The sequence below is a fragment of the Mustela lutreola genome, chromosome 6 (assembly GCF_030435805.1).
Source record: "Mustela lutreola isolate mMusLut2 chromosome 6, mMusLut2.pri, whole genome shotgun sequence".
Lineage (NCBI taxonomy): Eukaryota > Metazoa > Chordata > Mammalia > Carnivora > Mustelidae > Mustela > Mustela lutreola.
This window is the reverse complement of record NC_081295.1, coordinates 83,396,894-83,410,033: the sequence shown is the minus strand read 5'-3', so window position 1 is coordinate 83,410,033 and position 13,140 is coordinate 83,396,894. Positions and strand designations below refer to the sequence as shown.

The following is a 13,140-nucleotide window of genomic DNA, read 5'->3' as shown; positions in this document are numbered from 1 at the left end:
TCTATTTTATATATAATGTATATACATATATATGTGTATATGTATATATGTGTGTGTGCATATATATATACATACATAGACTATCATGCGTATATATACGCATATATATGTATGTATATATATAGATCAATGCGTATATATGTGCATATATATATGTACATACATATATATATGCACACACACAAATCACATCTTTTTTATCCACGGGCTGTTTTTATAGTTTGGCTTTTATAAATAAAGGTGCATGTGTTTTTGTATTTTGGGGGTAAATGCTCAGTAGTGCAATTCCTGGATAACAAGATAATTCCATTTTCAATTTTTTTAGGAACCTTCATACAGTTTTCTAGTGGGAGCACCAGTTTGCATTGCTCCCAACAGGTCAAAGGGCTTTTTTTTTTTTTTTTCCTCTCCAGATCCTCACCAATACTTGTTGTTGTTTCTTGTTTTGTTGATTTTAGCCATTCTGACAGGTGTGAGGCAATATCTCATTGTAGTTTTGCTTTGCATTTCCCTGATGTCAAGCATCTTTGCATGTGTCTGTTGGCCATCTGTATGTCTTCTTTGGAGAAATGACTTTTCATGTTTTCTGCCCATTTTTAAATTGGATTATTTGTTTCTGGATATTGAGTTGTATCAGTTCTTTATATATTTTGAATATTAACCCTTTATCAGATATGTTACTTGCAAATATCTTCCCCTATTCAGTAGATTAATTTTTAGTTTGGTTGATTGTTTCCTTCATTGTGAAGAAACTTTTTACTTTAAATGGAAATTTTAAGTGAAAACACATATCCCATTCCTGGATAGTTATGCTAGATATTATAAATGTACCAATTCTTCCTAAATTAATTTAGACATATAATACCCCAATACAATTTTGAGTGGGTAGCTAATTTTTGGAAGTGATTAAAATGACTGTACACTTGACCTAGAACAATATGCAGAAAGTAATAGTTAAGAGAAAGGTAAACAAGAATAGACAAAATGGACCTGTCTGCGAGATATCAAAATATTATGACACTATGATACAGACTCAACTGTAGGTGGAACAAATCTACAACCAAGATTAGATACCTGAAAAAAGACCCTAGTATACATAAGAGTTTACTGTACAATCAAAGAGATATTGCACCCAATGAAGGAGAAAAAAATTTTTCTTCAGTGAATTGTCTTATGTCCTTTTTGGAAGAAGATGTTGTATCAAATAAATAAATAAAATCCTTCATCATATAAAGTTAGAAAAATGAACTATTTTGGAAAAAATATATATCTCCTTCCTTGTATGAATTTCATATAAATTATTGAATATAAAATATATTTAGAAGGGAACATTTATATCTACCTCATTTCTGAATGATTCCATTTTCTAAGATGAAAACAATTTAAGAAATTTCAAAGGAAAAATATAGAAGGGAGAAATTAAAAACTACTCTGTATCAAAAGCATCATATATAAAATTTGTAGTCAAAAGAAAGACTGGAGAAAATATTTTTAGCAAATATGACAATGGGATAATACTTCTACTAATAAGGAAATCCTATCAATTTATAGAAAAATATGAGGACAACACAACAGAGTAAAAGACGTGAATAGAAAATACACATAAAGAAGAAAAGGCCAATAAATGCATGAAAAGATGTACTGCCAATAAGCAAAAAAAATTTTTTTAAATTATATAATTGTCAAATATTAAGGAATTACTATGATGGTGGAGATGGTCTGGTAAGATAAGCTCTTTCATGTCCTTCTGGTGAACACTGAACAAACATCCTGGAAAACTGTTGCAAGGCCTGTATCAGGTCTTTAAAGTGTTCATACTCTTTCTCCCACAGCTTCACTTTTGCATGAATCTCACATAAAGAAGTAAGAGAAAATGCTTATAAAATGTCATGCAAAAATTGTGATTGGCTACTGTAAAAAACTGTGTGCCCCTAAATTACTACTAATAAAGAAATGCTTACATCATTTATAGGACTTTTATGGGACTGAATATTATTTCACTTATTTAGAGTCTCTTTTAATGACATGGAAAATGTTAAATAGGAAGAAAAAGGAACACAAAAGCAAATATATGCATATATGGCTTCATATATGTAAATAAAATTGGATATCCATATGTCATAGATGAGTGACAGGATTAATATTCATAACTATGCTGTGCAATATAGTAGCTACTAGCCCCATGTAACATTAATTATATAAAATATTCAGTTTCTCTGACATATTAGCTACATTTCAAGTCCATAATAACCACATACGGTATTGGACAGTGCAGACATAGATCAATTTCATCATCACAGAAAGTTCTGTCAGATAACGCTGCTTTAGAATATCTAAAATATTCAACTCCATGATAAAGAGACAACCCAATAGAAATATAGCATTCCATATGAACGTGCAATTCACACAAGATGAAAAAAATAATTAGAAATAGTAGGGTGTGTTCATGGCACCTCTTCTAACTGACCAGGTTTCATAACATATGGCTAACAAATATATTGAATACCATTCTTCTCCATAAACATATGAAAAAGGCTCAGCTCAATCAGGGAAATTTTAATCAGGAAAATGCAAATTAGAACTATGATGAATAATCATTCCACTATTATTTGAATAACAGCAGTTAAAAAGTCTGAACATAAGCATTGTTACAAGTATGGAGCAAAAGAACTCCAAGGAACCATACGAGGGACAGTCACTAGTAAAGACAAAGGTGCACACAACTTATGACTGCATTCCTGGAGAAAGCTTCACACTGTGTACACGCAGGCACATTGGAGTGTGGTTGGTGATCCCAAAATGCTGGAAAATCAATGTCCATTATAATACAGTGAGAGAATAAATGTTAATATATCTATACAAGGTGATACTACAGTGCTTTGGAAGTGAATGCATTAAATCTATAAGAATCAAATTAGATTCATCTCAGAAACGTACAGTTGAGCGAGAAAACTCATTGAGTATAGGATACATACTGTATGGTACCAGTTTTAAAGCAATAGCATATATTACTTTAACGTATTTACATATGGGATTAAGTTTTAGAGGTTTAAATGGGAGCAGTGTGAACTAAATAAAGAACATTATTTCTTGTGGGGGAAGGAAGGGAACAAGATTAGGGAAGGCTACAGAGGACGCTTTTGTATTTCATATGTGTAATGTCTCAATCAGGTTGGTTAATACATGGCTATTTGTTACATTTTATCTGTACCTTTTAAAAGTTTTAAATAGTTCATGATATAAAAGTGAGCAAATGGAAAAACAAGAAAAGTAAAACAAAAAGACAAGAAGAGGATGGTAAGAGTAATTATCAGATAGTAATATGAATTTCGATTATTTTAAATTTTTACTCATAAATGTAGTGGTTCAAATTTCTGAAATGTCTTAGAGAATGTTTCAGAATCGTTTAATCCTCGGGAATAACACTAAGAAAACCTAGTCTCAATACTTTGTCCTGATCGAAGAAAGCCTTTCTTTTCCTGTGAATCTCTAGCATGAGCCAAATTTTGTTTTAACTAAGCTCCAGTAGTGAAGTTGCCATTATTTCTTAGGGAGTCAGCCTCTTGACTTCGTACCTTTCAACCAGGAAGTTTCCCTGATAGCCTGAATTTCCTTCTCCTTAACATCGACCATTCATGGCCAGTTTAACAACTTTGCACCGAGATAAATAACAAATCCTCCCTCCTTGGTATATGCTTTGCAAATATTTGCGGAGTGTTATCATGCTCTCTTTTAGTCATCACTTAGCCAAACTGTGCTGCTTAAAGCCTTTAATCTTTCCTCATAAATCAGACCCTCTTGCCTTCTAATCATATTGTTTCTTTTCTGTAGGTTTCTTCTTGTTTTCTTTGGGACATAAGATTTTTAATAGTTTACCCAAGAGTACTGAAGTCATCAGATGAGGGGAACTCTCCCCCACCCAACACACACCCCGGCCTATGACCTGGCACCAATTGTAGTGCAATTAAAATAGCAAACATATTAGTGTGATTAAAATGATCATGTTTTACTTTTTTCCCTGCTTGTCAATTGTTCCTTTCTTTTTGTTCTAGACAGCATATTATTATTTGATTTATGCCAACTTTGCACACCATTGCTAACCCAACATATTTAATTTTTTTAAATTTTCTTGGGCACTTTTGCCTCCTGTTGATGTTCCACATGTTGCTAGCTGCTAGGACACAAAACTACTTATTTAGATGAGAGTTTTAAATAGATATTTATATAGAAGACATATAATATACTTCATTCTTTAATATGTGTTTCCTTAGCATGCAAACATTTTTTTATTGAGAATTTTTTTGTTCATCACACACACAAACACACACACACACACACAAACACACACACATTTTAAAAATAACCATAAGATAAAAACTCAAGACCCACCCCACAGACTAACAGAAAGAAGTCCTCTGTGTGCTCCTACTCTAATCACTTTCCCTTCCCTACCTACAAAAAGTTACTGTTCTCCACAATTTGGTGCTAATCACTCCGTTATTTTTCCTCAAATTTGATCAGTTATGAATATATATCTAAACAATGTGGTTATGGTTATACAGCAATATGAATGTACTTAATACACTGAACTGTACACTTTAAAATGGTGGATAGTTCTATGTATTATTTATCATTGCTCATTTTATTACTGTGTGTATTTATTTGTCCCACATAGAATAGAATCATTTTTCGGTGACTTTCTGGTTTCATTCAGCATTAAATTTTGTGATTCATTGATGTTGATGTACATATCATTTTTTTTTAAGATTTTATTTATTTGACAGAGATCACAAGTAGGCAGAGAGGCAGGCAGAGACAGAGGGGGGGTAAGCAGGCTCCCTGCTGAGCCAGAGAGCCCAATGCGGGGCTCGATCCCAGGACCCTGGCATCATGACCTGAGCTGAAGGCAGAGGCTTTAACCCACTGAGCCACCCAGATGTCCCTACATATAGTTTTAATACCTTTATTTGTACTGCTGTATAATATTCCACTATAGGAAAATATCACAATGCATTTATTTATTCCATTGTTGGTGGATTTTTTTTTTTTTTGGCTGAAAAACAATATTGCTATGAACATTCTATGAACAGGTACAGAAATGGAATTCTAGGTTCTAGGATATGCTTAATGTTATTTACTGTTTACAATTAAGTTGTTTTCCAAATGGCTATATTAATTTATGTCTGTCCAACTGTGTGTGAGCATTCCTTTTGTTTCACATTCTCACTGATACTTGGCCTTGAATGATATTTTAGTTCTTTCTAGTCTGATGGGTGTAAAATGGTACCTGTGATTTTCATTTGAAAATTATTTTTAGTAACTATATAAAAAATATAAGCTTACATTTTTGGGGATTTTTATTGGCCAGTTTCCTTCTATGAAATATTTGCTCAGATCACATAATTTTTCTATTTTAAAAATTTGATTCTTAGGAGTTTTTTTATATTCTAGTTATTAATATCCTGTAGGTTATGTGTTGTAAATAACTTCACCCTGTTGGTGGCATGGCTCAACATCCTCTAGTGTCTTTCCAGAAGATATTTTTTAATTTTATGGTTCGTGTTTTTTTTGTATCTTGTTCTTAAAAATTTGTAGATCCTAAAATATTTTCCTATATATTCTTTGAAAAGTAGAAAGTTGCTCTTAGCACTTAACTTCTTATTTCATCTGCAATTTTTTGTTTTTTTTTTTGTTGTTGTGGTGGTGGTGGTAAACTACACATAGAAAAATTGACTTTCTTAATCATTTTTAAGTACACAGTTCAGTGGTATTAATACATTCATATTGTTGTGCATTGATCACCACCTCTATCTCCAGAATTCTTTTAGTCTTGATAAACTGAAACTCTAAACTCATTAAACAATAACCCCTCCTTCCCCTCCCCCCAGCCCCTGAAATCTGCCATTCTACATTCTGTCTCTATGATTGTAATTACTCTAAGTAGCTCATATATGTGGAATCATATATTTTGTCTTTTTGTGACTGACTTATTTAACTTAGCATCATGTCCTCAAGGTTCATTCATGATATAGCATATGTCAGAATCTCCTTCTTTTTAAAGGCTGAGTAATATTCCATTGCATTTATATACAACATTTTGCTTATTTATTCACCTGTCAGTGGACGCTTGGATTGAATAATGCTGCTATGAACATAGGTGTGCAAATGTCTCTTTGAAACCCTGCTTTTAAATACTTTGGATATATACCCAAAAGAAGAATGACTACATTATATAGTAATTTCTTATTTAATTTTCTGAGGAATCACCATACTGTTTTACACAACTATACCATTTTATACTCCTATCAACAGTACATAATCATACATGTCCTCATCAATATTTGTTGTTTTCTGTTTTGTTTTGTTTTGTTAACACTGGTCATCCTAATGAAGGTGAAGTGGTATATCCTTGTGGCTTTGATTTAAGTTTCTCTAATGATTAATAATGTTAAATATCATTATGAAATGAGCTTGTTGATTAATACATATCTTCTTTAAAGAAATGTCAGTTCAGGTCTTTTGTCCATTTTTGAAGTGGGTTGTTTGTTTTATTGTTAAGTTTTACAAGTTATTTATATGTCCTGCATATTAATCCCATATCAGATATATGATTGGAGAATACCTTCTTCTATTGCATTGATTATTTTTTTATTCCATTTGCAGTGTTCTTTGATGCCCAGAAGTTTTTCATTTTTATGAAGTCCAATTTGTCTGTTTTTGTTTTTGTTGTCATATCTAAGAAATCATTGCCAAATCTAAGGTTATGAAGATTTTGTCCTGTCTTTCCTTCTTTTTAAAAATATTTTATTTATTTATTAGAGAGAGAGTACAAGCAAAGGAAGGGACAGAGGAAGAGGGAGAAACTGACTCCCTGCCAAGCAAGGAGCCCAATGTGGGACTCAATTCCAGGACCCTGAGATTACAACCTGAGCATAAGGCAGATGCTTAAGCAACTGAGTCACCCATGCACCCTGCCCTGTCTTTTCTTCTAAGAGTTGTATAGCTTAGGTCTGATATTTTAGGTATTTGATTCATTTTGAGTTAATTTTTTACATGGTATTAAGTAAAGGCCTATCTCCATTCTTTTACATGCAAATATCCAGTTTTTCTAGCACCATTTGTTGAAAAGGCTGTCCTTTCCTTATTGAATATTGTTGGCACCCTTGTCAAAAATCATTTGGCATGATACGCTCTAGTTCTGGAAGCTTTTAATCTCTCCTTCTATTTTCAATGATAGCCTAGCTGGATATATTGTGAGGGTTTATTTCTGGGTGTTCTATTTTGTTTCACTGATCTGTATGTCAGGTTTTATGTCACCTCTAGTTTCTTTTGATTATTATAGCTTTGTAGTAAATTTTGAAATCAGAAAGTGTTAATTATCCAACTTAGTTCTTTTTTGGGAGGGATTATTTTTACAATTTGGGATCTCCTGGATTCCATGTGAATTTTAGGATCTGTTTTTCTATTTTGACAAAAAACCGTCATTGGGATTTTACATTGAATCCTTGGGTTGCTTTGGGTACTATTGACATCTTAACAATAAATTTTCCAATTTATGAACATAAGATGTCTTTCCACTTATGTTTTAATTTCTTTGAGCATTGTTTTTTAATTTCCATTAACAAGTCTTTCACCTTCTTTGTTATGTGAATTACCATGCATTTCATTCTTTTTGATGCTATTATAAATAAAATTGTTTTCTTAGTTCTTTTCAGATTTTTTCATGTTGACTGTATCCTGTTACTTTGCTAAATTCACTTATTATTTCTAATAGGGTTTTTTGGTGGAATCCTTATGATTTCCTAATATAAGGTCATTTCATCTACAAACAAATAATTTTACTTACTTCTTTCTAATATGGATGCATTTTATTTCTTTTTCTTACCTAACTGTTCTGGCTAGGACTTCCAGGCCTATGTTGAGTAGAAGTGTTGAAAATGAGCATTCCTGTGTTGTTTCTGATCTTAAAGGAAATATTTTCAGTCTTTCACCATTGAATATGATGTTGTTGTAGGTTTTTCATATGGCTTTTTTTTTTTTACCTTGAGGGACTTTATTTGTATTCCAAGTGTTTTGATAATTATTATTACAGAATTGTGTCAAACCTTGTCAAATTCATCATTTGAAATAATCCTGTGTTGTTTCCCCTTTAATCTGTGAAGGTGGTATATGACACATTGATTTTTATGTGTCAAACCATCCTTGCATTCAATGAATAAATCTCACTTGGTCATAGTGTATAATTTTTTAAATATTTTGCTGAGTTCACTTAGTATTTTGTTGAGGATTAATGCATGAATATGTATGAGATTTATTGCATTGTTTGGTTTTGTTTTCTTATGGTGTCTTTGACTTTGGTATCAAGATAATTTTGGCCTCATAGAATGAGTTAGAAAGTGTTCCCTCTTCCTCAGTTCTTGGGAAAACTTCAAGAAAGACTGATGCTATTTCTTCTTACATGTTTGGTATAATTTACTAGTTAAGTCATTAGGATCAGAACCTTTCTTTGTCAGATTTTTGATGACTGATTCAATCTCTTTACTTGTTATAGACTGATCCAGATATTCTCTTTCTTTGTTGCTCCACCTTGGTAGAATTTGTGCTTCTAGGAATTAATCCATTTCATCTAGGTTATCCAACTTGTTGATGTACAGTTTTCATGTACAGTCTTACAGTTCTTGCTTAGTGGAATCAGTTTTTTATTTATTTTTATTTTTTTTTAAGATTTTATTTATTTATTTGAAAGAGAGAGAGAGATAAATCACAAATAGGCAGAGAGACAAGCAGAGAGAGGGAGAAGCACTCTCCCTGCTGAGCAGAGAGCCCAATGCGGGGCTTGATCCCAGGACCCTGGGATCATGACCTGAGCTGAAGACAGAGGCTTAACCCACTGAGTCACCCAGGCGCCCCAGTTTTTTATTTTTTATTTTAGTTATTTGAGTCTTCTCTATTCTTTTTTGAAGTCACTCTACCCATGAGTTTGTCAATTTTGACCTTAAGGAACTAACCTTAAGTTTCATTGACTTTTCTTTATTGTTTGTATATTCTCTATTTTATTTATCTCTGTTCTGATCTTTATTATTTCCTTTCTTCTGCTCACTTTCAGTTTAGGTTGTTCTTTTCCTAATTCCTTAAGTTGTTCATTTAGATTATTGACTTGAGATTTTTCTTGTTTTTTTTTTTTTTTTCAAGATTTTATTCATTTATTTGACAGACAGAGATCACAAGTAGGCAGAGGCAGGCAGGGAGGCAGGGAGAGGGGGGAAGCAGGCTCCCCGCTGAGCAGAAAGCCTGACGTGGGGTTCGATCTCAGGACCCTGAGACCATGACCTGCACCAAAGACAGAGGCTTAGCCTACTGAGCCATCCAGGCGCCCCTCTTTCTTGTTTTTCTTCTTCTTTCTTGTTTTTTAATGTAAGCATTTATAGCTAAAAATTTCCCGTCTAGCACCAGTTTTACTGCATCCTCTAGTTTTGATGTGTCATATTTCTACTTTCATTCATCTCTAAGTATTTTCTATTTTCCCTTGTGATTTCTCCTTTGATCTGTTGGTTGTTTAAGAGTATATTTAATTTTGGGTGTCTGGGTGGCTCAGTGGGTTAAAGCCTCTGCCTTTGGCTCGGGTCATGATCCCAGGGTCCTGGGATCAAGTCCCACATTGGGCTCTCTGCTCAGCAAGGAGCCTGCTTCCCTTCCTCTCTCTCTGCCTGCCTCTCTGCCTACTTGTGATCTCTCTTTCTGTCAAATAAATAAATAAAAATCTTTAAAATAAAAAAAAGAGTATATTTAATTTCCACAAATTTGTGAATTTTTCTGTTTTCCTTTTGCTGATTCATCTTTACATGAGTGTTGTATCTATTCTTGGTTTTTTGCATTTCTACATTTCTACACACATTTTAGAATCAGCTTATTAATTTTCATAGAAAACCCTGATGGGATTTGATTGGAATTGCATTGAAGAAGTAGATCAATCTGTGATATTTCCACAACACTGAACCTTCTTATTTATAATTTAATATCCTTTGATAAAGCTTCTTTTCTTCTCTTCTTGGGGATGGAATGAGGGTGTGTTGGGGGAGGGACAGAGGAAGAGGGAGAGAAAGAATCTCAAGCAGACTCTCTGCCCAGCATGGAGCCCAATCTGGAGCTCAATCTCAAAACCTTGAGATCATGACCCAAGATGAAATCAAGAGTTAGACACTCACCTGACTGAGCCACCCAGGTGCCCCAGTTTGATCATTTTCTTAAAGACACTTTGCACTTCTTTTGTTAGACTTATTCCTAGGCATCTTCTAATATTTGTTGTTATTTTATACAGTGTTGTTTTTATTGCAGGTTCTTAATGTTTGTTCCTTGGTTTTAGAAATTCAGCTGACTTTTTTATTTATCTTGTATCCAGCAGTGTTGCTAAAAAATCTGTTGTTAATTGTGACAATTTTTGTGCAGTTTGTTTTAGTTTTTAATATAATCAACCACATCAGTTGTAAATAATGTTAGTTTTGTTTCTTCCCTTTCAATATGTACTCTTTCATTACTTTTTTTGGCCTTACTGCTCTGGTCATTAACTTTAGTACAGTGTTGAACAAAAGATGCTAGAGTAGGCAACTTTATCTTATTTGTGATTTTTAAAAGAACATTTATAGTATTTTACTGTTAAGTATGATATTTGCTATGGATTTTTGATAATTATTTTGATTTTTTTGATATTTTGATTATTGAATGATTAAGGAAAATTTCTTATTTTTCTAGCATAGGCAGAGAGAGAGAGAGAGAGAAGTGAATGGTAGCTGGATTTTTAACAAATGCTTTTTCTGTATCAATTGAGATGATTATAAATGGTATTTTCCCCTCCCCTTTCTTTTCTTCTGTCAATATGGTGAATTTAAGCCTAGCTTGGTTATAATCATTCTTATAGACTTTTGGATTTGGTTAGCTAATATTTTGTTCAGTACTCTTTCAAGTATGATAATAACCAAGACTGGCCTGTCCTTTTTCTTTCTTTTTCTGTCCTTGTCTGTCTTTGGCAAAGAAGTTTTCAAATGAACTGGAACAAGATTCTTCTTGTCCACTGTCTAAAAAAATCTAAGTTTGAAAATATCTGATTCCTGAATGCTTGATAAAACTCTCCTATTAAATATCTTCTGAACCTGTTTTTCCCCCTCTTTGGGGAAAATTTTTTGATTATTAATTATATTTGCTAATGGAAATGAGACTATTCTCTAATTCCTAACTTAGATTTTACACAACACTATGTATTGACATTTTTTTTTTCAGTTTCTGTTTCTCTCTCTCTTCTAATTTCACTAAATTACTTCTTGGGACAAATAAACATGATTTTCCACCCATGAGAAAAGATATAAGAAAAAAGTGTTAACTTTCCTATAATTAGAATTTGAGTGCCTATCTTGAATTATTAAGACTGATTAAATAGAGTAGATTGGGATTAACTGTGCTAACATATCAGTTCATGATAGTTAATCATGTATAACTACATGTATAATCATGTAGTTCTTTATTAAATTTATTTTTTACTTAAAAATTTTTTAAAGAGTTATTTATTTATTTGACAGAGAGAGAGACAATGAAAGAGGTAACACAAACCAGGGAAGAGGGAGAGGGAGAAGCAGAAGCAGGCTCTCCACTGAGCAGGGAGCCCAATGTGGGGATGGATCCCAGGACCCTGGGATTATGACCTGAGCCAAAGACACATGCTTAACAACTGAGTCACCCAGGTGGTCCCCTTTATTAATTTCCTAAAAACTATTTAATCAGAATAATTCTTCTCTATCCATACTTGAAAATAGAGGGTGCAAGGATGAAAACTAAAACCTAACCTGAACGTACTGCACTTTTAATATAAAATTTTTGGAAAGTTTATATCAAATCAATCAATAAGAAATCAAAATATCTAAAATATCTGCATTAAAGAAAAGTCGTCCTAACTTCTTGATTTAGCACATAAGTCTGTAAGTCTACAAAGTTTGTGAATGATAAGACAGGGTAAGAACCCAACTTATGTAAGTATTAATTCTTCAATATGGCAAAGACAAATGAAGAAACACAAAAACTCTAGAAGAAAATATAGGAAAGCTATGAGAAAGAATGAAATTTTGTCCTTACCAGGAATACCTTGCTTCCTTTACCATAATCACAATTTCATTCTTTGCCCCAATTTTTTTTTTTTTATTACAAACCTGTTTGTTAAATCGTTATTTGAGGGGCAAGAACAATCAATTATGACCTGGGGAGACTGATTTACTGAGGCTCTGGTTCTGTCACAAATATGCATTCTCCCTTTCTGTGTGGATTTTTTGTAACTATGTCAATCCTGCAGCATTGTATATTATTTGTTGTTTGCCACTTTTTCTAATTTTCTGAAAACTACCAGAGGTGTACTTTCCCCTCAAGGGATTTGGAAGGAGAACACTTATCTAAATATGGGTAGGGGAAGGTTGAGGTGAGAAAGTTCAGGGTACTAATTTGGGAATCAGAAGACTTAGAGTCCACTCACAATTCTACCACTAATTATTTCTGAGACTACATAAATTAACTTCTTATCGTCTTGTTTACTTAGTCCACAAATGATTTGGTAATCCATAATGGATTTGGCAGTTCTTGATCCCTTATAGTTAACATAATTGCAATAGTTCTAAAAGTGGATCTTTCAAAACTTGTGCCATTAACAAGTGTGAATTAAAATTAAATTTCTAAAAGTTGTGCAAACTGACAATACTCAAAAGTAAAGCCCAAAGTAAGAAAAATATCCCGACTATGAAATTGCTTATGGTTTAGAAGCAATAACTCTGCCGACATGTCTTGTTTATTCAACTGAATGATCTAAACAGTTTATCAAAATCTCCTTAACTGTCGTCGTGGTTTGCAGGATGAAGAAGAATGAAATTGTATGGGTTTCTATTTTATTAGAATTGTATTTTGGATCCAAATAGTTGATAATGATCTATTTCTTTCCATTTTTCCTATTATAGGGTGGCTTCACTCGCAAATATTCACTAAGTTCAAAAACTGGAACACTTCTTCCAGAATTCCCTAGTGCTCAACATCTTGTGTACCAAGGATGCATTTCTAAAGACAAGGTATCAATTAAAGATACTTCTCTATTGATTTTCTGATATGTTGGTT

The 13,140-nt window shown here is 32.9% G+C and overlaps 1 protein-coding gene across 1 annotated transcript in view; it reads left to right on the top strand.

Moving 5' to 3' along the window:
• RFX6 (regulatory factor X6) overlaps positions 1–13,140 on the top strand; it is a 61,266-nt gene that overhangs the window by 23,580 nt on the left and 24,546 nt on the right. Inside the window, exon 7 of the mRNA XM_059176357.1 lies at positions 12,987–13,094. Coding sequence (XP_059032340.1) covers positions 12,987–13,094 — 108 coding nt within the window. The remainder of the gene's footprint in view (positions 1–12,986; positions 13,095–13,140) is intronic.